Here is a 27,695-nt window from a genome sequence, read left to right on the forward strand (position 1 = left end):
GCATGCCCAGTGTTTTCGGTGGTACTAAATCGACCATAAATAGGCTCAGGCCTTGGGTTATTCATAAAAAACCCTATTTGCTCTTGTGAGAAAGGTGTGGAAATAGCCAAGGAGCCTTTTGCTACCCATTCCCTACCTTCCTCACACTATTTCGCAATCGATTGGAGCTGAATTCGCATCCAAGGTATGTTTTCTCTCTCTAAAATCTAGTTTTTTGTGATTTTCTTCTCTGTAAGTTTTGCATGCAACCATTTAACTAGGTTTTCCATTCCAAATCCTTAGGGATCATCTTGCAACAATGTCTGGACATCGTGTATGTACCCGACGTGCTCTTATACAAGAGGAGCAAGATGCCACCAAGCAGTTCAACCCAATCCTGTTCCCACTTTGTGGTTGAGTGAGACCGTTGGGAGTTCTTTAAGCATTGCAACGTCGACCCAGGAGTCTATGTGAGGACCAACGACTTCTGTGCATTTCTTCTTCATCAATGGTTTGAGGAGATCAGGTGGTACCGCATCCTAAAACCTAACTGATACTACTACCCCACCCTGGTTAGGCTATTCTACTCCAACATAGAATGCGTGAACCAAAGTACCGAAGAGATTTAAGATCACCTCCTATATGAAGGGGGTGGATATCTCCTTTGACATGGGGCAGCTGGCAAACATTTTGATGATCAACAATGCTGGTGACCTAGTGTACTGCCCACCTCGGACTCTGGCATATGAATTTCAGAGTCCCAACACCTTCTAGGAAATCAATGACATGCTGACTAAGGAAGCCCAGGGATGGAACCATTCAGTCAACTACTTTGCCACTCCAAAGGTTGTCTGCCATGCAATTCAACTGAATAGCCTCCCCACATGTGGACATTATAATGAGGTATCCGCTCTACAAGCCTATATGACATACTGCGTGTATATGGGGGCGCAAGTACGTCTGCCTTACCTCCTAATGTGGACCATGGAAACTTGGTCTGAAGGGCAGGATCGCCGAGTAGGGAACCTATGCTATGGGAGGATATTGACTGACATCTTTCACCACTTTGGGGTGGACTTGGAGGGCAAGGCACACTTAGTTGAAGAGGTCACAGACTTCAACCAAGACTCCTTGAGGAAGATAACCATAGATCTGAGGGAGGCGATACCTATCCCAGGAGAGGGTCAGCAACCTATGGAGGTAGAGGTTGGGGGTGCCAGTGAGGTAGGAGGAGAAGCTACTGGGGTTGGTGGGGCTCCACCACCTGATCCCTAGGCTATGGGTTCTATGGCAGCTTCTACATCTCAAAACACTAGGGGTGTGAGGCCCTACGGTCTCAATGACGTTATGGCTCGTCTAGATACCACTATATCATTGATGAGGAGCATGGACAGCCGCCTCGAGAGCATGGACAGGACCTATTGTCTTATGGACAATAGAGTGGCCACCCTAGAGGCACAGATGTAGGCGATGGTCTTCTACCTCGACATTCCAGTGCCTCCTCTAGAAATGTATAGTCCGAACTAGGCTCAAGGCCAAGGATAGAACCAGTAGCAGTAGCAAGAGTAGTGGCATGCTTGCCACTGTAGCCTTTAGGATTTCCATTTTCATGTTTTTATTTGAGTTTGAGGTTTTAGGTTTAGTTGAACTTTTTCATTATTTCATATGATTTAGTTGTTTGATTTCCTAGTCTTAGGCTAGTTAAGATTTCTTGCTTTCCGTACTTTAATTTTATAAAAAGTGTAAGCTGTGTATTCAAGTTCTTTATTATAATGAAATGGCTTTAACACCTATACTTGTCTCTAAATTATGCAAATTCTATTATTGTTGTCTTGAGATTTTTATTAAATCCCAAATTCTCTAAAATTATGGTTTGGCTGAGATTGTGAGTTAAGGCAGAGCATCGCACTCTGATACCATAGCTCTCACACCCCACTCCCGGTAGGCCCAACTTACCATTAGGAATACCGATGGTGTGAGTAAGACACGTATCTATCTTACAACGTACCAAGATCTTTGATAGCAGTACCTTAACATTTTCACAATCTCACATCACAAACCAGTATAAGTAGCGAAATTAGAATATAGTAGCGGAATTATAAGTTAAATGGGGAAACATCTAATGGTAATAGAATAGCAATAACCAAGTTATTCTGTTACCTCCATCCATGACATATACATATAACCTCAAGAATAAATACAATCCACAACTATATCCAAAAATATCAAAATATAATATACAATCTCACAGTGTGGTGTAAGCACAGTGGTCGCAAGCATAATCCTGGTCATGCTCCTCTGCTTTTGGCATCCACCAGTTGCTCACACTGTACTCTAACCCAGAAAATACTAGATCACCCGTCACCGGCACCATGATACCTGCATCATCATCTAAAAAGGGGTGTTTACGTGGGATGAGTTTCCAACTCGCTCAATGAGGGGTGGGGTCAAGCACACCCAAGCAAGTCAATAGCAGTAGTAACTAAGTCTGGTGAATTCTACTACCAATAGTCCATGATTGCAGAAATTAAGCAAATAGTCCATGATGCTCGTGATGTAGTTCATTTATTTAATATCCACCTAACAATACAAACTAAGTCTGATGAATTCTACTATGGTGCATTAGGATGTATCCCTCGTCTCGGAAATGACTTAGACTACGCAATGATACAAACCCTAGCCGTGATTAGAAGCATGTCGATCCCCGTATCCATCCATGGGTCACCCAGCAAACCCCTGATAACCCCCTCCTGGTAGTCACGGCACCGGTAACACATCAGCCATACCAGACAGGCTCCCGCCTTTGGCAACAATCACATCGTACCACGGGAGTAGCACTTCGGGAAGGCTTATCAAACATGCCACAATGGGTTATCCAACACCTCAACCCTTGTTAGCAAGGGTGCATAGCATAGGGAGAGATACCTAACCACATATATACTACATGCCTTCATAATGATACAGTTAGTATAGATTACATGATACCAGATAGACCTTGGCCACAAAGTGTAATCCAATTCCAAATACAGTCCTGGCTACACGATACCTGAGAGGCCTTGACCACAAAGTGAAACCCAAGACCGTTTACGTAATCTAGCATATATATCACAGTTGAGTTTGGACTACGTAACACCGGCAAGACCATGGCCACGAAGCGTATCCATTTCCAAATGTAGTCCTGGGGTACACGATACCAGTGAGACCTTGGCCACAAAGTGTAACCCAATGTATAAATGCAACATATATATGACAATCACGACATCGGTACCACCTTGGCCACGCCAGATTCTGTCTCACACTTATACCCACACATCCAACATATATACAGCGATCACAGTATCAGTATCACCTCGGCCACACCGGATCCCGTTATACATTCCATACAATTCATATCATGATCTTGAAATAAAAATTTCAATTAAACATATGTTTTAAGCATGTGAGCAATTTAATAAATAATAAACATTTCAAAAATAAACACAATCCATCCCTCACCTATTTTACGATCGGTTGTGTTTGGGTTCAAGTACGGCCACCGATCGATTAATTCAATTCTGGCTTCTGGGCACGTGCGCATTACTGTCATAGACACAAAAGAATTATACATCAGTACATGTCGAAAACATCAGGAGGGACCCACACAGGTCACCCCCAAAGGGTACATACACAGTTCTTAGGTGATAATACTGTCATCGGAAACACCCATCGAAAATAGGGCATTTCCACTAGAAATATCAGTCATGTTTCTGATGGAGATGATAAAGAGCACATTAGGCTCATTTTTCCACCGAAAACAACCCATCGAAAACAGCTACAGTGCTTCCTATACCATATTTTCAGTGGACATAGAAAGGTCCAACTGGAATTGGGGCTTTCCAACTCGGGCCCGATCGCCTAGATTTGTTCCATGGAGTTTGTAGGGGATGTTTCTAGCATCATTCTAAGCCAAGAAAAATCCATTTCCCCTAAGCCGTTTGGGAGATATTTCGATTAAACGATCAAAACCCTAGTTGGTCCTTTGGCATTACATGTTGTCGGAGCTCATCGGGCTTGGTTCGAGTTCGGCAACAACACCGGGAGGGTGGAACACCCATCCTACAACCCTAACATGGTGTATGCATCAAGATTCCATCCATTCCTAACTTTTTCTAGGTCGAAATGAAGAGAGTGAGTGGCATGGGAGGTTGCACTTACCTTCGGCAGTGATTCCGACAACAAGGCGGTAGCCAGCACCAAGTTAGGCCTTCAATCCCCTTCTCCTTCCTCTTCTTCTTCCTATCCTCTTTCTCTCCTCTCCTACATTGGGCGCAAGGGAAATGAGGAAATGAATCCTCATTTCCCAACTTATAACTTAAGTTGGGCCTAAGGGTCGATTTGGTTTGGGCCGCTTTTGAACCAATTGGGTTAAAATGAGTTTCAGGACACGAGAACTTACACATTTAGGTCCATAAGGTGTTCACATCAAGAGGAAAGTGTGGAGGATGATTTGGGATCATCCAGAACCATTTACGATGCGAGTGGCAGGACCCACAGGCATCAAAACCTTGACAGTAGCCAGTGTACCCACCGAATAAATTCATGCCCGGGCTACTTCCGATCTGGTGGTCAAGATAGCCTACTATCTAGATAGCTTGCTGTCCTATGGTTGGCCTTGCACGGGTGGCTGCCCTTAGACATGCTCAAGGCCTTTTAGCAATTATGACGCGTGCCAAAAATCAAGTGTTGGGAGTCGGGTCACTTACCTTCTGGGATCGGAAGATATTGACCCCCTCCAGTTAGACAGGCATGCAATGCATGAACATGTGGGATCATCCCTATCCCTTCGGCAATGCATAGCCATGACCCAAAACCTGATCGTTCTTTCGATCTCTTATCCAAGGCCTGTCACAACAGTTTCAAATTATAATAGATTAGGGCACGAGTGTAACACCTCAGATCGGAGATCGAAAATACGATCGGGTTTTGGCTAGCAACTACACATTTCTGAAGGGGTATAGATGACCCCACATGTTCATGTATCGTATGCCTGTCCAACTAGAGAGGATTCATACCTTCTGATCCCAGATGATAAGTGACCTGACTCCCCACACTTGATTTCTAGCATGCATCATAATTGCCGAAAAGCCTTAGGCATATCTGAGGGCAACTATCCATACGAGACTAACCCTAGGACAGTAAGCTGTCAAGATAGCAGGCTATCTTGACCACTAGAAATAAGCCACCGAAAGCATCTTGGGCATGAATCCGGTGCCCATTTTTGGTGGGTCCACAGGCTACAGTCAAGGTTTCGATGCTGGTGGGTCCCACCACTCACATTGTAAATGGTTTCGAATGATCCCAAACATCCTCCACACTTTCCTCTTATTGTGAACACCTTGTGGACCTAATGTACAAGTCCTCGTGCCCCGAAACTCATTTTAAACCGATTAGTTCAAAAGAAGCCAAACCAAACAGACCCTAAGGCCCAACTTAAGTTATAAGTTGGGAAATAAGGATTCATTTCTTCATTTCCCTTGTGCCCAATGTAGGAGAGGAGAGAAAGAAGAGAGGAAGAAGAAGAAGAAGAGGAAGGAGAAGGGGATTGAAGGCCTACCTTGGTGCCGGCTGCAGCCTTGTTGCTGGAATCGCTGCCGGAGGTAGGTACAAACTCCCATACAACTCTCTCTCTCTTCATTTCAACCTAGAAAAAGCTAGGGATGGATGGAATCTTGGTGTGCACACCATGTTAGAGTTGTAGGAAGGGTGTTCTACCCTCCCGTATTGTTACCGAGCTTGAACCAAGCTCGGTGAGCTCCAACAACATGTATGCTAAAAGACCAACTAGGTTTTCGATCATTTGATCGATATATCTCCCAAATAGATCTATGGAATTGGGACTTTCTTGGCTTAGAATGATGCTAGGAACATCCCCTACAAACTCTACGAAACAAATCCTGACAATCAGGCCCAAGCTAAAAAGCTCCAAATTAGTTGGACTACCCTGTACCTCCATCGAAAATAGCCCACCGGATCCACTGGGTCTATTTCTGGTGGCATATTTCCAGTGAACATGTGAGATTTACACGCTCTCGGTTACCTCCACCGAAAATAAGTCTGATATTTCTGGTGAAAATGCCCTGTTTTCGATGGTTGTTTTCGATGACATTACTGTCATTGGGAGACAATGTCTGTACACTTTGGGGGTGACCTGTGCAGGTCCCTCCTGATGTTTTCAACACATACTGATGTATGATTCCCCTATGTCTAGTACAATGATGCACACGTGGCCCGAAGCCAAAATTAAATTGATCCATCAGTGGCCATACTTGAACCCAAACACGATCGATCGTAAAATAGGTGAGTGATGGATTGTCTTTATTTTTAATTATTTATTAATTATTTAATTGTTCACATGCTTAGAATTATATTTTTAATTGAAATTTTCATTTTGTTTACATGATATGAATTGTATGGAAATGTATGACGAGATCTGGTGTGGCCGAGTGGTACCAGTACCATGATCTCCGTGTGTTTGGATGGGTGTGTGTGTGTGAGACAGGATCTGATGTGGCCGAGGTGGTACGGTGCCGTGATTGTCATATGTATGTTGCATTCATGCATTGATTATGTGCGTTAGAGTTAGTTTTAGTCGTGAGTTACACTTTGTGGCTAAGGTCTCACTAGTATCGTGTACCTCGGGACTGCATTTGAAAATGGATACGCTTCGTGACCGAGGTCTTACTGGTTTTGCGTAGTTCATACTCAACTGTTATTGCATGCTAAATTAGGTAAAAGGTCTAAGGTTTCACTTTGTGGCCAAGGTCTCCCTAGTATCGTGTACCCGGGACTATATTTCGAGATGGGTTACACTTTGTGGCTGGGTCTCTCCGGTATCGTGTAATCCATACTGACTATGTCATTATGAAGGCATATAGTATATATGTGGCTAGGTATCACTCCCTATGCTACGCACCCTTGCCAACAGGGGTTGAGGTGTTGGATAACCCATTGTGGTATGTTTGATGAGCCTTCCCGAAGTGCCACTCCCACGGTACGATGTGATCATTACCGAAGGTGGGAACCTGTCCGACATGGCTGATGTGTTACCGGTGCCGTGACTGCCAAGAGGGGTTATCAGGGGTTTACTGGGTGACCCATGGACGTATACGGGGACCGACAAGCTTCTAATCACGGCTAGGATTTGTATCACTGCGTAGTCGATGTCATTTCTGAGATGAGGGTAACAGCCTAATGCGTTGTAGTAACATTTACCAGACTTAGTTTGTATTGTTAAGTGGATAATAAACAAATAAATTGCATCACGAGCATCATGGACTATGTGTTTAATTTTTGCAATCATGCATCATAAATTATTACTGCTATTATCTTGCTTGGATGTGCTTGACCCCCTCCTCACTGAGTAAGTTGGAAAGCTTACCCCACGTATACACCCCTTTTTAGATGATGATGCAAGTACGGTGGTGCCGATGGTGGGTGATCCAGTATCTTTTGGGTCGAAGTACGGTGTGAACAACTGGTGGATGTCAGAAGCAGAGGAGCACAATCAGGACTATGCTTACGACCACTGTGCTTACACCGCACCGTGAGATTGTACATTATATTGTGATATTTTTGGATATAATTATGGATTGTATATTCTCTTGAGATTATAGTATATGTCATGGATGAATGTAATAGAATAACTCGGTTATTGCTATTATATTACCATTAGATGTTTCCCCATTTTTTTATAAATTTCACTATTATACTCTGATTCTGCTACTTTTATTGGTTTGTGATGTGAGATTGTGAAAATGTTAAGGTACTGCTATCAGAGATCCTGGTAGATTTGTAAGACAGGTACGTGTCTTACTCACACTGTCGGTATTCCTAATGGTAAGTTGGGTCTAGCGGGAGTGGGGTGTGACAGCTATGGTATCAGAGCATAAAGCTCTGCTTTAACTCACAATCTCGACCAAACCATGATTTTGGGGAAATTAGAATTTAATAAAAATCTCAAGACAACAATAATAGAATTTGCACAATTAGGAGAAAAGTATAGGTGTTAAAGCCATTTCATTATAATGAAGAACTTGAATACACAACTTACACTTTTTATGAAAAAATCAAAGTATGGAAAGTAGGAAATCCTAACTAGCCTAAGACTAGGAAATCAAACAACTAAACCTAAAACATCAAACTCAAATAAAAACATGAAAATAGAAATCCTAAAGGCTACAGTGGCAAGCATTCCACTACTCTTGCTGCTGCTGCTAGTTCTATTCTTGGCCCTGAGCCTAGTTCAGACCATACGTTCCTGGAGGAGGCCCCGAAATGCTGAGGTAGAAGACCATCGCCTACATCTGTGCCTCTAGGGAGGCCACTTTATTGTCTATAAGACAATAGGTCCTATCCATACTCTCGAGGTGGCTGTCCATACTCCTCATCAATGACATAGTGGTATCTAGACGAGCCATAACGTCATTGAGACCTTAGGGCATTGCACCCCTAGTGCTCTGAGATATAAAAGCCACCATAAAACCCATAGCCTGGGGATCAGGTGGTGGAGTCCCACCAACCCCAGTAGCTTCTCCTCCTTCCTCACTGGCACCCCCACACTCTACCTCCATAGGTTGCTGACCCTCTCCTGGGATAGGTGTCACCTCCCTCAGATCTATGGTCATCTTCCTCAGTGAGTCTTGGTTGAAGTTTGTGACCTCTTCACCTAAGCATGCCTCACCCTCCAAGTCCACCCCAAAGCGGTGGAAGTTGTCAGTCAATATCCTCCCGTAGCATAGGTTCCCTACTCAGCGTTCCTACCCTTCAGACCAAGTAACCATGGTCCACATTAGGAGGTAAGGCAGACATATCTTCACCCCCATGTACACGCAGTATGTCACGTAGGCTTACAGAGCGTATACCTTATTATAATGTCCATAGGTGGGGAGGACATTCAGCTGAATCACATGGTAGACAACCTTTGGAGTAGCAAAGTAGTTGACTGAACGATTCCATCCCTAGGCTTCCTTAGTTAGCATGTCATTGATCTCCTGGAAGGTATCGGGACTCTGAAATTCATATGCTGGAGTCCGAGGTGCGCAGTACACTAGATCACCTTCATTGCTAATCATCAAAATATTTTCCAACTGCCCCATGTCAAAGGAGATCTCCACCCCCTTCACATAGGAGGTGATCCACTTCTCTTCGATACCTCGGTTCACGCATTCCATATTGGAGTAGAATAGCCAAACCAATGTGGGGTAGTAGTATCTGTTGGGTTTCAGGATGCGGTACCACCTAATCTCCTCAAACCGTTAACTAAGATGGAAAGCATGGAAGTCATTGGTCCTCATATAAACTCCTGGGTCGACGTTGTGGCGCTCAAAGAACTCCCAACGGTCACGCTTAACCACAGAGCAGAATAGGATTGGGTTGAACTTCTTAGCGACATCTTGCTCCTCTTGTATAAGAGCACGTCGAGTACATACACGGCATCTAGACATTGTTGCAAGATGATTCCTAGGGATTTGGAATGGGAAACCTATTTAAATGGCTGCATTCAAAACTCACAGAGAAGAAAATCACAAAACTAGGTTACAGAGAGAGAAAACATACCTTGGATGTGAATGCGGCTCCAATCGATCACGAAATAACACAAGGAAGGTAAGGAATGGGTAGCAAGAGACTCCTTGGTTGTTTTTATACCTTTCTCACAAGAGAAAATATGGTTTTTTGTGAATAACCTAAGGCCCAAGCCTATTTATGGCCGATTTGGTGCCACCGAAAACAAGTCACCGGAAACACTAAGCATGCTTCCCGTGCCTGTTTCCAGTGAAAGGGAAAAGTTAATTTTAGCCTCTGTTTTGCTCACCGAAATACCACTGATATTTCTGGTGGTTTAATCCATATTTCTGGTGGTTTGACTCCCTATTTATGGCAGATTCAATTGAAAATAAATCATGTTAAATTTTCAAACCTAAGTTTTTATTTGGGTCCTTTGATGGTGTACCTCTTTGGGATGTGTGCACGACCGGATCTTAATATTGTGGACCCAACTAATGCATGCCCTAACCCTAATTTTTTGAATTGTGTATGTTTGGGACCCACTATGTATGTGTGCGTTCCAATTACATGCAACCTTGTTTATGCATGTGTACTAATTGGATTCCTTCACAAGAATCATGTCACATCAGAATACCCGATCCCACTTCCAATCACGCCCTTTACCTCTTGCTTCCCCTACATGGAATAGGAGTAGACCCCGCAATACACCACTGGCCCCGCCTGTACTTACGGCCCAGGATGTGGCATCCATCATGAATAACATTATGCGGGAAGTGAAAGAAAGGCAAAAGTAGTTTATGGACCAAGATCGATAATAAAATCCAAGTGGCAATGGAAGCCCGCATTGCACCGCCCGCACCTCCTACTCCATCAACACCCATTTCAATACCCATTGGATCGGCTACCCTTCAAACATCTGGTGGGGCACAAGTGCATGGGCATGTACAAGACCCGATGTTGGATCAAGCCCAAAACCATGTAGAGGGCTGGACAGACTTGACAAAGATGATGGAGAAATTTCAACGCCTTAGGCCCCCATGTTTCTCCAAGGTGGGGCAAGACCCATTGTATCAAGATGGATTAGTGGAATGGAGAAGGTTTTTAGACTGATGGGCTGCACCGATGAGCAGAAAATTTATGTGTGGGCTATCAGTTACAGAATGAAGCAAATGATTGGTGGAGTGCCACCAACCTATTCTAAGGGCTAGTAATCCAAACCCTACTTGGGCAGACTTCAAAGGGGCCTTCTTTGAGAACTATTTTTCTGAAAGCTTTTGGGATAGGAGAGAGAGTGAGTTCTCTCAGTTGGTTCAAGGTTCCCGGTCTATGGTCGAGTATCAGCAACGCTTCGAGGAGCTATTCCATTTTTCTCCTGAGCATCTGAGAGGTGATAGAGCCAAGGCAAAGAAGTTTGAGAAAGGGTTGAGGCCAGGTATTGGGTCAGCCATTGTGGAGTTGAAACTGCAAACCTATGCTGAGGTGGCCTAAGTGGCTAAATCTATTGAGGACCAGCATAGGGATAACTACACGGCTCAGCAAGGAATGGGAAAGAGGCCTATGGGATCTACTGATTCTAGGGGAAGCAACAAACCTTTCCGAGTGCCTTATGTCAACCCAACTCCAATGCAGTTTAGGAGGCCTGATGCCAGTCAAACTTCCCAATCCTCCTGGTCTAGTGCAGTATCATAGTCTTCGGGATCAGGCCCGAGATGTTTTCATTGTGATCAGCCGGGTCACATGGCGAGGACATACCCCCACCGAAGGCCAGATGATGCACCCTACACTATGCCACCTAGGCCCCAGCAGACATATTCAGCCCCTAGGCTAGCACAGCCCCTATAGGGCCAGAGACCACAGGGTAGAGTGTTTGCTATGATGGTGGAGGATGTTGAGGCTGCTCCCGGTGTAGTGACAGGTACATTATTGATATCATTATTTCCTGCACATGTGTTATTTGACTCAGGAGCCTTGCATTCATTCGTGTCACCGACATTTGTGAAGAAGATGAGAATTTCACCTAAGGGACTGACTCAATGTTTGGTTGTGAGCACCCCTACAGGAGGTGTAGTGGGTTTGAACTATGTTTATAAGCCTTGCCCAGTGACCATAGGTGATAATGAATTGAATGCTCACTTGATCGAGTTGGATATGACCGACTTCAACGTGATTTTAGGAATGGACTGGTTGTCCGCATACAGAGCCAGTGTGCTATATGTAGAGAAGGCTATCATTTTTAGACCTCGTGATGATGATGAGTTTGTGTTCCAAGGGGATAAGCCCAAGAAACCTGAGAAAGTTATCATATCTGCACTCCAGATGAAGAAGCTACTGGATAAGGGAGGTCAAGGCTACTTAGCATCTGTGATGGATACTGAGATAGAGATTTGGCCATTGACCGAGCTAGAAGTGGTGAGGGAATTTCCCGATGTATTCCTGGATGACTTAACAGGCTTGCCACCAGACTGAGAGACGAAATTTGCTATAGAACTACTCCCTGGCTCAGCACTAGTGTCAAAAGCCCCTTACTGCATGGCCCCCACGGAATTGAAGGAATTATAGGTGCAAATTTAGGACCTTCTAAAGAAAGGATTCATTCAACCTATTGTGTCTCCATGGGGAGCACCAGTATTTTTCATCAAGAAGAAAGACGGAAGTATAAGACTGTGCATCGATTACCAGGAGCTTAATAAGTTAACCATCAAGAACCGGTATCCTTTGCCAAGGATAGATGATTTATTTGATCAATTGTAGGGTGCCAAGGTGTTCTCTAAGATCAACCTTAGATCGGGCTACCACCACCTCAGGAACAAGGATAGTGATGTCAGTAAGATAGCCTTCAGATTAAGGTATGGACATTATGAATTCTTGGTGATGTCATTCGGGTTGACCAATGCACCTGCTGCATTTATAGATTTGATGAACCGAGTATTTCAGGATGTCTTAAACAAGTTTGTGATAGATTTTATTGATGACATTTTGGTCTACTCCAAGAGTGTAAAGGAACATGTTGTTCACCTAAGGTTAATACTACAACGGCTGAGAGAGAAGCAACTGTATGCCAAATTCAGCAAGTACGAGTTTTGGCTGTCACAGGTGGCATTCCTAGGGCACATTGTTTCAGCTAAGGGTATAGAGGTTGACCCAGGCAAGGTGAAGGCAGTTCTAGAATGGGAGACTCCCAAGAGTGTAGCAGACATACGTAGTTTTATAGGATTGGCAGGATACTACAGGAGGTTTATCGAGAACTTTTCTCGTATTGCTACTCCGATGGCCCGACTCACACGAAAGGGTGTCAAATTTGAGTGGTCTAATGCTTGTGAGAGAAGCTTCAAGGAGCTAAGGAAAAGTTGGTATCAGCTCCAGTTTTGACTATTCTGACTGGTACAGGTGGCATGGTTGTTTATAGTGATGCCTCCAAGCTGGGATTGGATTGTGTATTGATGTAGCATGGAAAAGTTATTGCTTATGCATCCCGTTAGTTGAAGGATTATGAGAAGAACTACCCAACCCATGATTTGGAGTTGGTAGCTGTGATTTTTGCACTGAAAATCTAGAGACACTACCTATATGGTGAGAAGAGTGAGATCTTCAGTGACCATAAGAGCCTCAAGTACTTCTTCACCCAAAAAGAGCTCAACATGAGGCAGAGGCATTGGTTAGAGCTGATGAAGGATTATGATTGTACTATCCACTATCACCCAGGAAAGGCCAATGAGGTAGCTGATGCACTTAGTCAAAAATCTCAGTCACTAACTCTTGCATCACTGACCAACAATGGGTATCTCCTGGAGGAGGCCAGGAGACTATACTTGGAACTATTAGTAGAGGGTGTCACCTTGTCACTATCGGCATTGGTGGTACAGCCTAGTCTGGTGGATAAGATCACTGTAGCTCAGGTTACTGATGCAGAGTTGCAAAGGCTAATAGCAGAATGCCAAGAAGGAACCCAAAAGGACCCAGATTTCTCGGGGACTGAAAGCGGGATTCTCAAGTTCAAAGGGAGGTTGTGTGTGCCCAGTGATGGTGATTTGAGAGACACAGTTTTAAGAGAGGCACATAGCTCTTCATACTCCATTCACCCCAGCAGCACTAAAATATACAAGGACCTCAAAGGCTCCTATTGGTGGAGAGGAATGAAGAATGATGTGGCCACGCATGTGTCTAGATGCCTCACATGCCAGCAAGTCAAGGTTGAGAGACAGAGGCCTCATGGGTTATTGCAGTCCCTGCCTATTTTAGAGTGGAAATGGGAGAATATTACCATGGATTTTGTCACAAGCCTACCCCGTACACAGAAGGGTATGGATGCCATTTGGGTAGTTGTGGACCACTTGACTAAGGTAGCTCACTTTATCCCAATCAAGATCACATCTTCTATGGACAAGTTGGCCAAGTTTATGTCAATAACATCATCAAGTTGCATGGTGTACCAGTTAGTATCATCTCTGATCGAGATCCCAAGTTCACTTCTAAGTTTTGGACATGTGTGCAGAAGGCTATGGGCACACAGTTGGCTTTCAGCACTGCCTTTCACCCTCAGACTGATGGTCAGTCAGAGAGGACTATTCAAACATTGGAGGACTTACTCCAAGCATGTGCCCTAGATATGAGCTATAGTTGGGATGAGCACATTTCCCTTATTGAGTTCTCCTACAATAACAGTTATCAGGCCACCATCGGGATGTCCCCATTCTAGGCACAATATGGCAGGAAATGCCAGACTCCACTCTATTGGGATGAGGTTGGTGAGTGGCATATTTTGGGTCTGGACTTGATACAGGTTACTAGTGAGAAGGTGAATATGATCAGAGAAAGGATCAAGGCAGCTTAGTCCAGACAGAAAAGCTACGCGGATGTTAGGAGAAAACATCTGGAGTTTGGTGTTAGAGACAAGGTCTTCTTGTGGATCTCCCCAGTTAAAGGGGTGATGCGGTTCAACAAGGAGGGAAAGCTTAGTCCAAGGTTTATGGGACCGTATGTTGTACAGGAGAGGATCGGATTGGTAGCTTATCGGCTAGCTTTACCGCCAGAGTTGGAAGGTACACATAATGTCTTCTATGTATCTATGTTGAGGAAGTACATTTCTGACCTAACTCACGTCTTGACTTACATACCCGTGAGTTGGATGAGGACTTTGCATATGTGGAGTATTTGGAGAAGATTGTTGATTGGAAGGATCATGTTCTTCGTAACCGCACCGTTTCCTTCGTCAAGGTGAAATGGATGAACCATCCCAAACTAGATGCATCTTGGGAATGAGAAGATGAAATGATGAAGGAGTATCCTGGATTGTTTGATTTTCCAGGTATGTTCAATTTCAAGGACGAAATTCTTATAAGGTGGGGGGGATGTTACACCCGTGCCCTAATCCGGTCAAATTTGAACTGTTGTGACAAGCCTCAGATCGGAGATCGAAAGTACGACTGGATTTTGGCTCACAACTGCACATTATCGAAGGGGTAGAGATGACCCCACATGTTCGTGTATCGCGTGCCTATCCAATTAGAGAGGATTTATACCTTCTGATCCCAGACGGTAAGTGACCGACTCCCCACACTTAATTATCGAAAAACCTTGGGCATGTCTGAGGGTAACCACCCGTGCGAGACCAACCCTAAGACAACAAGCTGTCAAGACAGCAAGCTATCTTGACCATAGGAAATAAGCCACCGAAAAGTAGTCTGGGCATGAATCCGGTGCCTGTCTCCGGTGGGTCCACAGGCTACTATCAAGGTTTCGATGCCTGTGGGTCCCGCCACTCGTATCGTAAATGGTTCCAGATGATACCAAATCATCCTCCACACTTTTCTCTTGATGTGAACACCTTATGGACCTAAATGTGCGGGTTCTCGTGCCCCGAAACTCATTTTAAACCGATTCGTTCAAAAGAGGCCCAAACCAAATGGATCCTAAGGCCCAACTTAAGTTATAAGTTGGGAAATGAGGAAATGAGGATTCATTTCCTCATTTCCCTTGTGCCCAACGTAAGAGAGGAGATAAAGACATTTCCTCATTTCCCTTGTGCCCAACGTAAGAGAGGAGATAAAGAGGAGAGGAAGAAGAAGAAGAGGAAGGAGAAGGGGATTGAAGGCCTACCTTGGTGCCCGCTGCTGCCATGTTGCTGGAATGAGGAAGGAGAAGGGGATTGAAGGCCTACCTTGGTGCCCGCTGCTGCCATGTTGCTGGAATTACTGTCGGAGGTAGGTATAACCTCCCATACTACTCTCTCTCTTCATTTCGACCTAGAAAAAGCTAGGGATGGATAGAATCTTGGTGTACACACCATGTCAGGGTTGTAGGATGGGTGTTCTACCCTCTCCCGATGTTGTTGTCGAGCTCGAACCAAGCTCGGTGAGCTCCGGCAACTAGTAAGACCAAAAGACCAACTAGGGTTTCGATCGTTCGATCGACGTATCTCCCAAATGGCTCAGTGGAATTTGGATTTTCTTAGCTTAGAATGATGCTAGGAACATCGCCTACAAACTCTATAGAACAAATCCCGACAGTCAGGCCTGAGTCAAACAGCCCCAAATTGGTTGGACTGCCCTGTACCTCCACCAAAAACAATCCATCGGATCCACTGGGTCTGTTTTCGATGGCATATTTTTGGTGGACATGTGAGCTTCACATGCTCTCTGTTACCTCCACCGAAAACAGGTCTGATATTTCTGGTGGAAATGCCCTGTTTTCGATGACATTACTGTTATTGGGAGACAGTGTCTGTACACTTTGGGGGTGACCTGTGTGGGTCCCTCCTGATGTTTTTAATGTGTACTGATGTATGATTTCCCAATGTCTAGGACAGTGACATGCACGTGCCCTAAAGCTAGAATTGAATTGATCGATCGGTGGCCGTACTTGAACCCAAACACAATCGATCGTAAAATAGGTGAGGGATGGACTGTGTTTATTTTTAAATGTTTATTAATTATTTAATTTCTCACATGCTTAGAATTATATGTTTAATTAAAATTGTCATTTTACGATCTTGATATGAATTGTATAGAAATGTATGATGGGATCCAGTGTGGCCGAGGTGGTACCAGTACCATGATCTCCATGTGTTTGGATGGGTGTGTGTGTATAAGATGAAATCCAGCATGGCCGAGGTGATACCGGTGTCATGATTGCCATATGTATGTTGCATTGATGCAATGATTATGTGCATTAGAGTTAGTTGTAGTCACGGGTTACACTTTGTGACCAAGGTCTTGTTGGTATCATGTACCTCAGGACTGCATTTGAAAATGGATACGCTTCGTGGCCGAGGTCTTACCGGTGTTGCATAGTTCATATTCAACTGTTATTGTATGCTAGATTAGGTAAACAGTCTTGGGTTTCACTTTGTGGCCAAGGTCTCTCTGGTATCTGTTACCCGGAACTGTATTTGGAGATGGGTTACACTTTGTGGCCGAGGTCTCTCCGGTATCGTGTAATCCATACTAATTGTATCATTATGAAGGAATATAGTATGTATGTGATTAGGTATCACTCTCTATGCTATGCACCCTTACCAACAGGGGTTGAGGTGTTGAAAAATCCATTATGGTATGTTTGATGAGCCTTCCCGAAGTGCCACTCCCGCGGTGCAATGTGATTGTTGCCTAAGGCGGGAACCTATCCGGCGTGGCTGATGTGTTACCGGTACTGTGACTACGAAGAGGGGATTATCAGGGGTTTGCTGGGTGGCCCATGGATGCATACGGGGACCGGCAGGCTTCTAATCATAGTTAAGATTTGTATTGCTGCATAGTCGATGTCATTTTCGAGACGAGGGATACAGTCTAATGCACCGTAATAACACTTACTAGACTTAGTTTGTATTGTTAGGTGGATAATAAATAAATGAACTGCATCATGAGCATCATGGACTATGTGTTTAATTTTTATAATCATGCATCATAAATTATTATTGCTATTATCTTGCTTGGATGTGCTTGCCCCACCCCTCACTGAGCGAGTTGAAAAGCTCACCCCATGTATACACCCCTTTTAGATGATGATACAGGTACGGTGGTACCAATGGTGGGTGATCTAGTATCTTCTGGGTTGGGGTACGGTGTGAATGACTGGTGGATGCCGGAGGTGGAGGAACACGATCAGGATTGTACTTGCGACCGCTGTGCTTATGCCGCACCGTGAGATTGTACATTATATTGTGATATTTTTGGATATAGTTGTGGATTGTATATTATTTTGAGATTATGGTATATGTCATGGATGAATGTAACAGAATAACTCGGTTATTACTATTATATTATCATCAGATGTTTCCCCATTTATTTATAAATTTCGCTACTATACTCTGATTCCACTGCTTCTATTGGTTAGTGATGTGAGATTGTAAAAATGTTAAGGTACTGCTATCAGAGATCCTGATAGGTTTATAAGACAGGTACGTGTCTTACTCACACCGTCAGTATTCCTAATGGTAAGTTGGGTCTGCCGGGAGTAGGGTGTGACAATCGCACATTAGATCTTCCTCGTACCAAGTTAATCATTGTATACAACTAGGTAAGTGGGAAGAGAACATTGACTTTTATTTTTAGAGTGTTTCTGCATCATTCCATTATTGTTGTAGACTAGCCATGTCATCATTTCATTATTGTGTGTAGCCTAGTCATTCATGAATGCTATTTGCATGCATTGATGTGTGCATTATAAAATTCATTTATGAATATGCTAATATTTTTAATTGTTAAATGTTTATTCTTACTTTGAGTTATGAGATGGATGACTTTAAATTATTGAATATGATGCATTGCTAGACTAGGTACCGTAGTCGGCTTGAAAACGAATGCATTGGTGACCTATGGAATGGGACGTGGTGGCACTATACAGTCATACTATCTCATACAGGAGCATACGATTAGGAATGACATTTTCCTATGCTACGATCCTTCTCAGAGGGGTTTAGGTGTTAGGTAAATCACTGGGGGAAGCCTGAGGTTGTGTACCAATGGTGGCGGTTAGAAGTATACCCGATCGATCACTGAGATGGTCGGTAACTTTGGTGATATAATCAGAGGACCAATCGTACTGCTTTTAATTTAATGCACAACAAGGACCATTTTATTTTAATGCAGAGCAAGACCCATTTTACTTTAATGTCGCTGAGAAATAGCAATTTACTTTAATGTCACTGAAGAACAACAATTTATTTTTTCGGTACCCACGGCTGGCCTTCTTCGACAATCCTATGGGCATATTATGGGATGGAGTTCACGACTCATACTCAGGGCATACGTGCACTATGGTTGTCAGTAGCACATAACCTATAACTTAGATGTGATGCTTCGGTGATCTAGGTTATAAAAATTGACTTGCATACATATAGGTGCATTTGTATTGCGAATGATTGATTTGTATTTCTTTTCACTTATTAGGCTAGTGAGTTCATCCCACGTGCACATCATTTTTAGATGATCTTACAGGTTATCCGACTGAAGAACTAGAGTCGGGACCCACTGTGGAGTTTTCAGCTGAGGACTTGTGAGTCCTTAAAGATCTTGGACATAGGGCCAAGTGCCCGTATGAGAGTTGTGTTGCGGAATAGCAACATTGAATACCAACCCAAGATTCCTTTTGATTATTTTGTGATGTTACCCTTTTTGTGCTCTAAATGTTTAAATTGTAATTCTTGTATATATATATATATATACGCCTATGGGTCCACATGTAAATGAATTATATAATACAATTTGGGTATCAAGAGTATTGGGGTATTTATAGGTATATACATATAAGACTTCCGCTAAAATACATAATTTATTTTCTTTAGTTGTGTGTGTGCTGTGTAGTGGTTACTGCATCAGATGATTCTGACAAGTTTTGGGTTAATAGGAGTTAATTCAATCACTGATCCGGTTTTGTGTGAATGGAGTGTGACAATATTAGTGATTGATATTGATACGCATAAGATTATATCTGGTTTGAATCAAGTGAAAATTCAAGAACAACCTCCTTTTTTATCGGTATCACTAATCTATATCGACATCGATTTCTATGATGTCGATTCTTAAAACCATCCCATAAATAGACTATGAATACGCTATAAACAAGCTATAAATGGTTGATTTCAGTGCCCATTAGGCATCCCTTGGGCTATAACAAAGCATTTTGAACGCCCAAATAATAATTGATCAAGACTCAACATCAGATTTTTTTACTAAAATTCAATTTTAGGGTTTAACAGGCCCATTGATGTGGACCAAATTTTGACATCCCACGAAATTCCCCCGACATCTCATCCATAACCCAACCAAAGTGGGCTGCAGACAACCTAGACAAGTAAAACCATGCTTAAATCGGTCATTTTCAATATTAATTCGGATCTTCAACCCATATCACTTGAGATTGGATGATTTTGCACTTATTTTTTTCTTAAAAATCATTTTTGACACTTTTGCCCTCAATTCGTAGCATTAATCTGATGTGGGATCAACCAGGAATCCAAGAATGTTAAACGGCGGAGTTTCTATTAAATAGTACAATTCAGTTCAATTAATAAATCATAAATAGAATCGTTTATTATACGATTATATGGTTTCTAAACAGTTTCATAAGAATATGCTACATTCAAAAACCACTCTCATAGAAAAGATACATAAATAATTATTTATTATAAATGTGCTCTCATAAAAAAAGCAAATAAATAGTTAAGATAAATTTGCTTCACCTTTTTAATTTTGAATGATTATTTTTAGAAATACAATAAGTAATTTCATCAATGTGGGATAGGAAAATTTATTAGATCTAAAAAAGAAAAAATTTGAAATTAAAATCAAATCATTTATTAAATCATTTTGTAGTTATGATATAATATCCTCGATTTGATTTTAATAAATAATTTTGATTTGATTTTGACAATTTTACTGGAATGAATATATGATGATTGAGTTGATCGATAAATATTCTTCAAACCATGCGTAAATTACCATGGTTTCAAAATTTGGATCAAAATCAGTGAAATCGCCTGAATTGGATCTTTATCGTTGAAGATCAATCTTAGATCTTGATTGATCCGATACCAATCCATTGGTATGGCTAAATCATTCCGATCTAAGATCGATTTGCTCGATCCCGATTCAATACCTGAGATTAGATACCTCTATAGGAATGTAAATGGATTAGATACAGATCAAATTCAAATCGGATGTGTTCGGATCTAGATATTTCTTACCAGATACGGATATCCCTAAAATGAATACGGATGCAGATCGAATTCAGATTTTCAACTATCCATTTACTCTCTAACTTGTGTAATTCGGACATTTCTCCCCTAATGAATATAATTTACTTTTAATCTATCTTTCTAAGTTATTTTTACTCTTTTACTCTTTTCCTCTTATCCTCTTTTCCTCATTCTCTAAAACCTGTTTAAATTTCAAGAACACTCAAAATCATTAATTAATTATTTAATTGAATCAAATAATTATTTTTTAGATAATTAAGATTTTATTTCGAATAACCTTTAACCAAATATGAATACCCGGAATACAAATATGAATTTAAATTCAGATTTCAGTTATTTTATTTTTTCTTTTATTAAAATTTGACTATCCATTTACAACCTGATACCTTACGTGTAAGACGCTAGATTTCTAAAATACGCTCAGGGTTGTCAGTGCCTCAAGGGTTGTGCATCCTGGGCGCAAAAAAGAAGAACCGCCCATGGCTGGCTCGAGATTTTATGAAATTAAAGTGTGACGTGCACCGCCATTAAATTTTTTTTTTTATTAAAGGGATTTTGATCCGCCACGTGTTGACATTTCCTCGTTTTCGGAATTCTCTCTTTTTTTTTTTTTTTTTTATGAAATTCGGAATTCTCTTGTCGCCCAAACCAATTTACCAAAAAGGCGTAAACTGGAGCAAGGAATAATCTTTAAATGGCAGAGCTTTTGGCGAGAGCCGCGAGACGTGTCTCTGGGTGCAGGGCATGGCTGCCACCCGCTCCACCTCACTGATAAAATATTTACATTCCCATATTACCCTTTTAGGAAATTATTTTTACATCTTACTCATCTATCGAAATTACGAGATTTACTCCTACATTTTCGCCATTTACGTGACCCGTGGATCATTGTAAAAGTAGAACCATAAAAACTGGACCGTAAGGTTTCGTTATTGAACCCGCACCCCCCTACCAAAAACCCATTACTCTGGAATCTATGGTAGTTACCATTGTCGTACGATGGTGTCCAATTCGGGTTCATAGGATTCAATGTAGACCCTAGAGTCCACTAGATCCCATGCCCCCCCACCGCCTTGAGGGGTAGTAAGGGGATTGTGGGTTTTTTTAATTCAACCAAGGTTAAAGTTAGACCGACCTATGGTTAACTCTTCTTTCTCTGGAGTACTTTAAATAGAACCTCTCAAAGCAGAGACTAAACTTAATCTTGTCTAAAGACAAGGAGAGACTGAAATGATGATGCTCGGAGAAGGAAACCATCACAGGCCAACCGTCGATGTCGCTCCCTGGAATCTTTTTGACGATTCCTCCGCCGCAGGCGGTATGAATTTCTGTCTCCCAGTGAGCGGCGTCTCCGCCAACGGCAATGGTGGTGGTGGCGGCGCCGCTTCTGAAGGAGACTATTCTTCCTTACTGTTTGGGGAAACGCTCGCCGCACTGCAACGCTACCTTCCCTCCAACGACATTGATCCCGATTCTGATTTACTGGGTCGTGAAGCCGATATGCCACTGGGGCCTTTCTCTACGGACGAGTTTCGCATGTACGAGTTCAAGGTTCGCCGGTGCGCACGAGGTCGGTCTCACGACTGGACCGAGTGCCCGTACGCTCATCCCGGCGAGAAAGCTCGCCGCAGAGACCCTCGTAAGTTCCATTACTCTGGTACTGCTTGCCCTGATTTCCGTAAAGGTAGCTGCTCGAGAGGCGACTCCTGTGAGTTCGCGCATGGGGTATTTGAGTGCTGGCTTCACCCAGCGCGCTATCGTACGCAGCCTTGCAAGGATGGTACCAATTGTCGCCGTCGTGTCTGCTTCTTCGCCCACACTGCTGAGCAGCTCCGTGTGCTTCCGCAGCAGAGCCCCAGAACTCCGACTGATTCGTTTGATGGATCTCCACTTCGTCATTCTTTTGATTCTTACTTGGTTAAGAATGCTCTGTTGTCATCTCCCACTTCTACCTTGATATCTCCTCCCCTTTCCCCTCCTTCGGATTCCCCGCCCATGTCGCCCAGCAGTCCCCTGAGTCGATCCTTTGGGTCCAATTCCATCAACGAGGTAGTCGCTTCTCTGCGTCATCTGCAACTTAACAAGGTGAAGTCGTCTCCCTCCTCTTGGGGTGTTCAGATGGGTTGTGGGTTTGGTTCGCCGAGGGTAGGTGTAGGTTCGAGTCTCCGTCCTGGGTTCTACAGTTTGCCATCGACCCCTACTCAGGCTCCGACTCGGGGTGGGACGAGTTATCTGGATATCTGGGAGAGGGGTTGTGGTGTGGAGGAAGAGCCTCCAATGGAGAGGGTTGAATCTGGGAGGGATCTACGAGCCAAGCTCTTTGAGAAGCTGAGCAAGGAGAACTCACTGGAACTGGTTGACTCGTCATCTACGGCCCCAGATGTTGGCTGGGTGTCGGAGTTGGTGAAGTGAAATCATCAAGAGTTGTGAAATTCTTTCCCTTTTTTGTTGATCTATTTTGGGTTCAATCTGTTGCCCTGATTTTTGTGATTGTGAATATCGAAGAAAGACAAGACGATTTGTAGTAGTACTCCGAAAGATTGATGTAAATAGCAGATGCTGGTTGCTGTGAAGGGCCTCTTTCTGGGGGGTTTTCTGGGAAGATCAAGGAGAAGGAACAAAGAAGCAATATCAACTTGTATAGATGATGCAGGATTTCCTGTAATGGCCGAAGGAGATCGGCTGAAAATGATGGTCTTTTAATTTTTTTTTTTGCTGTTCTACATTGTCCAATGTCTGATCCTCTATTGTAAAAAATCTGGAGTTCTTATTTTGAATCAATTACTGAAATATATTTTCTCTATAATCTCCTTGTCCGTATCTTACTTGCCATATATTTTTGATGTTTACCACTCGATGAGTTTTTTTTCTTTTCCTGATCTTTCTGGTTTTGGGTAGTATCCACTATCCACTATCATGTGATGGATGACTCTTCCATTGTCAGACTTCAATCTATGAATGGAAATTATTTCATGACTCTTGATAATGTTGGGTTTGCATCAAATCATGTTTGTGGCTTGGTTTGTGATCATCCTGAGAGAAAATCTATACTCAGATCTTTACCAATCTGAGCGAGAATCCTTCCACTGCTTCAGTTTTTGCATCCATGGGTGCTGCGTCTGAACTGGTTATAAGAAGCCTTCCTTTCTTCCTCGTCTGTGCAGAATGGGTCCATTAATTTAATGGTGGATTGTGATGGAATAGACCGGAGGCCCATAGATTGAGACTTTTAATCGGAGTGGATTTAAATAATGATTTATAAAGTAGTACCTATTTATCGTGTATGGATACATCATCTACTGTTAGATCGGTATCCTTAACCGGGGGATTTATGTGATTAGGGTCTGCAGACAGATCGGGTGGTCAAAAACAATAATGATAAATTGTGGAGCATGGTATCTTTACATGGTCCCGATTCCTGAGGTGGGGGATAAGTTCTGACTAAAAGAGGATTAAGACGACTTTTGGATTTGCCCGAGTTCGAAGTTTAGTCGACAATCATTAATTAAATAAACAATAATATTAAAAGTAAGTGATCAGGTGGTGGGGCAAGGTTCTCAAACTCGTGATCGGTTTCATGATCGATATTTTAGCGATGCCAATCCGATACTGATCTGGATTGATATCCTCATACTGAAAAACCGAATCATCGGATCAGTTTTATTGGGTTCTTATTAGAATCATTTTTTTGGCCTTTTGTGTGAAATGGATTGGTATTGGTTCAAGTTTAATAACTTGTTTAAACAAACAAACTTTAGGAAGGGAATTAGGATCTCATGGAGATATAGATTCACAATTTCAAATCTCGAAGTTTTCATTTTTTTTTTTTTTAATGTCCAAATAAGTTAAGATATCATTTATTCATATAATAATAATGGAAGGTAATATTTTAAAATATCACAAGATAAATTTAAGTCTTTTACTAAAAATAAATAAAATAAAATTTAAGTCATTAATTCATAAAGGAACTTTCGCATTTCATAGTGACTATGTTATTAAGACACGCGAGAGCACACACTCTTCTAATCAAGAGCAAATTCAACTCTCAGATCTAGAGGCATAGAGATCGTGGATTTAAATGTATCCACATCGGTCTAGTTCAAGTGGCCCTTAAACCCTTAACTTTGCCAAGGTTAAACAGTGCGGTTTTTGCAGCAGTTAGAGATGTCAGAATGACAGAATTTAGTGAATCTCTAATGAGTGTTGTAGAAACTAGTCTCTGTGAAGGACCTTAACCTTTGTGGCTCAACCTCAACCACCCATGAGAACCTCTCCATCATACATTACTCAACTTCCTTCTGGTAATGTTGAAATGATTTTCGATTGTAGATCTACTAATTTAGAAAGATCTACCTCTTCTGTAATTTCTTCTTCTTCTGAATATCATCTGTTTCAAGTACCTTCTCGTGCTTGTACCTCTAGAGTTCAGAATGAGAATTATGATGGAATTATAAATATTCAGGGTACCAACCATACACATTTTTAAGTTAATCAACCTGTCTATGGCCCTCTGCAAAGAGAACAATCTCAGGCTAATTTTCAGCCTCCTCTTGCTCCGATTAATAGGGAAACTGGGTCTTCTTCTCCAACCTCTTTTGATATGCAAGCCCCTTCAGGAATCATGATGCTTCATATCACTGAAGAACCCAAGTTCCAAATTAATAAGAAACTCCTAATTCAGGAGTACAGATCCGCTAAGAATGCTGGAAAAAGAAAAATTTTTGAACATTATTCTTCTAATTCTGAATCGTAGGAGCTTCATAAAAAAAGGGTTTCTCACATGAAAACTCATCAAATAAATCTTCCATTCTTTCAGTGGTTAAAAATTTATCTTCTTGACAAATCCTCTAGCCCTCATCAGGTTAGTGAGATTAAGAAGGTGACAACCACTTATGTTTCTAAAGAAGAAGCAGAAATTGAATCTGTTCACCCTCCATTTTAAGCCTTAAAGGTAGGTAGTAATCAGATGGTTGTTTCTCTTAAAACTTTGAGTCATACCTCTTCACCTCTGACTGAATTTCATATTAATCAAGTTATTGAAAAAATAACTTTACTAATCTATGTCTTCAGTCTATTGGAAGCCAGACCGATCGTATTGAGACGATAGTGGACTCCTTAAAACCTTCTACACTGTCTACTTCTCATGCTAAAATTGAGCATACTAATAAAACTATTTAGCCAACTTTTGTTTCACAACCTATAAGCAAGCTAGAAATTGCTTCTCAACCAAGAAGCAACCAATTTGTACTGTTTAAACCTCTTCCAACTTTAGATATCCCGAAGAAGAAAACTAGGTCTAACAGTCTTGATGAGATTGTTACCCAACTCCAGAAGCTCCAGGTATCTAAAGGAAAATTAGAGGATAGACAGGCCCTGACTCTTTCTCTTGCCGAACCTTCTGATTCCGATATTAAAATAGCAGAGAAAGAATTCTAGTCTATGCACCTCAACAGGCAGTAGTACCTGAGTCCATTCCTCAACTTAATCAAGTAATGAGGAAAGCTCGAAAAGTTATGTCTACCGCTCCAAATAATTATTATTACCCTCGAACTTCTCCTGTCGACCTTCAATTTGAAGTAGAAGGCGAACCTGCTAATTTTTCAATCGATGGTAATACTATTTTTGATTGGAATATTGATGATTTATCTGAATACCAAATCATCAATCTTTTGAAATAGATGCTTATGTATGCTACAATGATAAAACTTAATCATTCATCTGATTTTGAGATTGCTAAAATGATAGCAACAAGATTTTCCAGTCAACTTCATGGTTGGTGGGCCATTTACAACCAGGATCAATGAGGAGGTCAGACTTAGGCAGCGAGGGAAGCTATCAGGCTGAAGAGCTATCTTTTCTTATACTGCAAGTTAGCCAATTCAGTGATTTTGCATTTATGGAGTTCAATAGCGAAGTTGCTAGGATACACAGTGACTAGATAAATATAGAATTCAATATAGTCAAAAGAAATATTAATCAAATTATCTAACAAAACAAGCTCTTCTTTTAATTTTCTAATAGCAAGTATAATACATGAAATCAAAAGTAGGGAAGACAAACTTACATGAGAAACTTCAATTTACAGAGTTGAACACGAACACTTGTAGGTGGCACAAAACTTAAAATGTTTACAGAACACTCAGACAAACTCACAAGACACTTTTTACAGACTTGACTAAAACTCTACTTCTTTGTTTATTTCGTGATGTCCTCTAAGAATGAGGAGCTCTTCTTTTTATAGATGGCAGACACCAAAATTCAACAAATTGTGGTTGAGATATGCTTATAGGCCTTGATGGAGATGGCGTCGAATAGGTATCCAACCAACCGAGCGTGACAGGTGAATAGCCTCAAGATAAGGTGTTCTTTTCTCAAAGAAGATACACCTAATAAGGTGTGGGGTATGTGTCAGAAACTGATAAGCTTCGGCCGAAATTTATCTTATCTGTAGTCCAGATGTGTGACTAAAATTAAGCCACGAAAAGATTCTCTGGCATTCCACGTGGGAGGACACACTATTTTCCAGAAGAGTCTTAGTGAGATGAATTATTAAAGTGTCCACCCGTGACACTCACTATAATATGCTTATAGTGCTGCGTGACGCATGCCAAGACGTCAGTCTGACTAGAGTGGCACTAGGTGTGGATGCTTGACATCTGGAAAGAATCAGAATAGCGTGTCTGATTACCATGGCACTGGGTCATGGTGCAGTGAAACCTCTTGTTTCCTCCAGGGTTTTTTTTTTTTTTTTGTAGGGAGGGCATGCCTTAAGAATCAGGCTGTTGAGCGCATTGATTGCCAGCATCCGAAGGAGGAAGAGTGGAGGAGGATGACGAAGATGGGGCAGGGTCATCGGATGGAAGGTTAAACCTGATAGCGGTGAGAATGCGCTCCTGGATCTGCTCATCAGATAAATACGAAAGACGACGCCGTGCAGCTTGAAACATGTTATAAAAATACGTCTGGACTACCGTTGAAG

General features: G+C 42.1%; 1 protein-coding gene across 1 annotated transcript; it reads left to right on the top strand.

The window, feature by feature from the left end:
- Positions 1-21,908: 21,908 nt before the first annotated feature.
- LOC122069850 (zinc finger CCCH domain-containing protein 20-like) lies at positions 21,909-23,522 on the top strand. Its single transcript, XM_042633935.1, has one exon. The coding sequence runs from the start codon at positions 21,947-21,949 to the stop codon at positions 23,126-23,128; it is 1,182 nt and encodes a 393-aa protein (XP_042489869.1). The 5' UTR covers positions 21,909-21,946; the 3' UTR covers positions 23,129-23,522.
- Positions 23,523-27,695: the final 4,173 nt, after the last annotated feature.

Source organism: Macadamia integrifolia, unplaced genomic scaffold (genome assembly GCF_013358625.1).
Source record: "Macadamia integrifolia cultivar HAES 741 unplaced genomic scaffold, SCU_Mint_v3 scaffold738, whole genome shotgun sequence".
NCBI classification, from domain to species: Eukaryota; Viridiplantae; Streptophyta; class Magnoliopsida; order Proteales; family Proteaceae; genus Macadamia; species Macadamia integrifolia.

What these genes read in the sequence shown, in the direction of transcription:
- LOC122069850 (XM_042633935.1), top strand. Translation starts at nt 21,947, where the DNA reads ATGATGATGCTCGGAGAAGGAAACCATCACAGGCCAACCGTCGATGTC.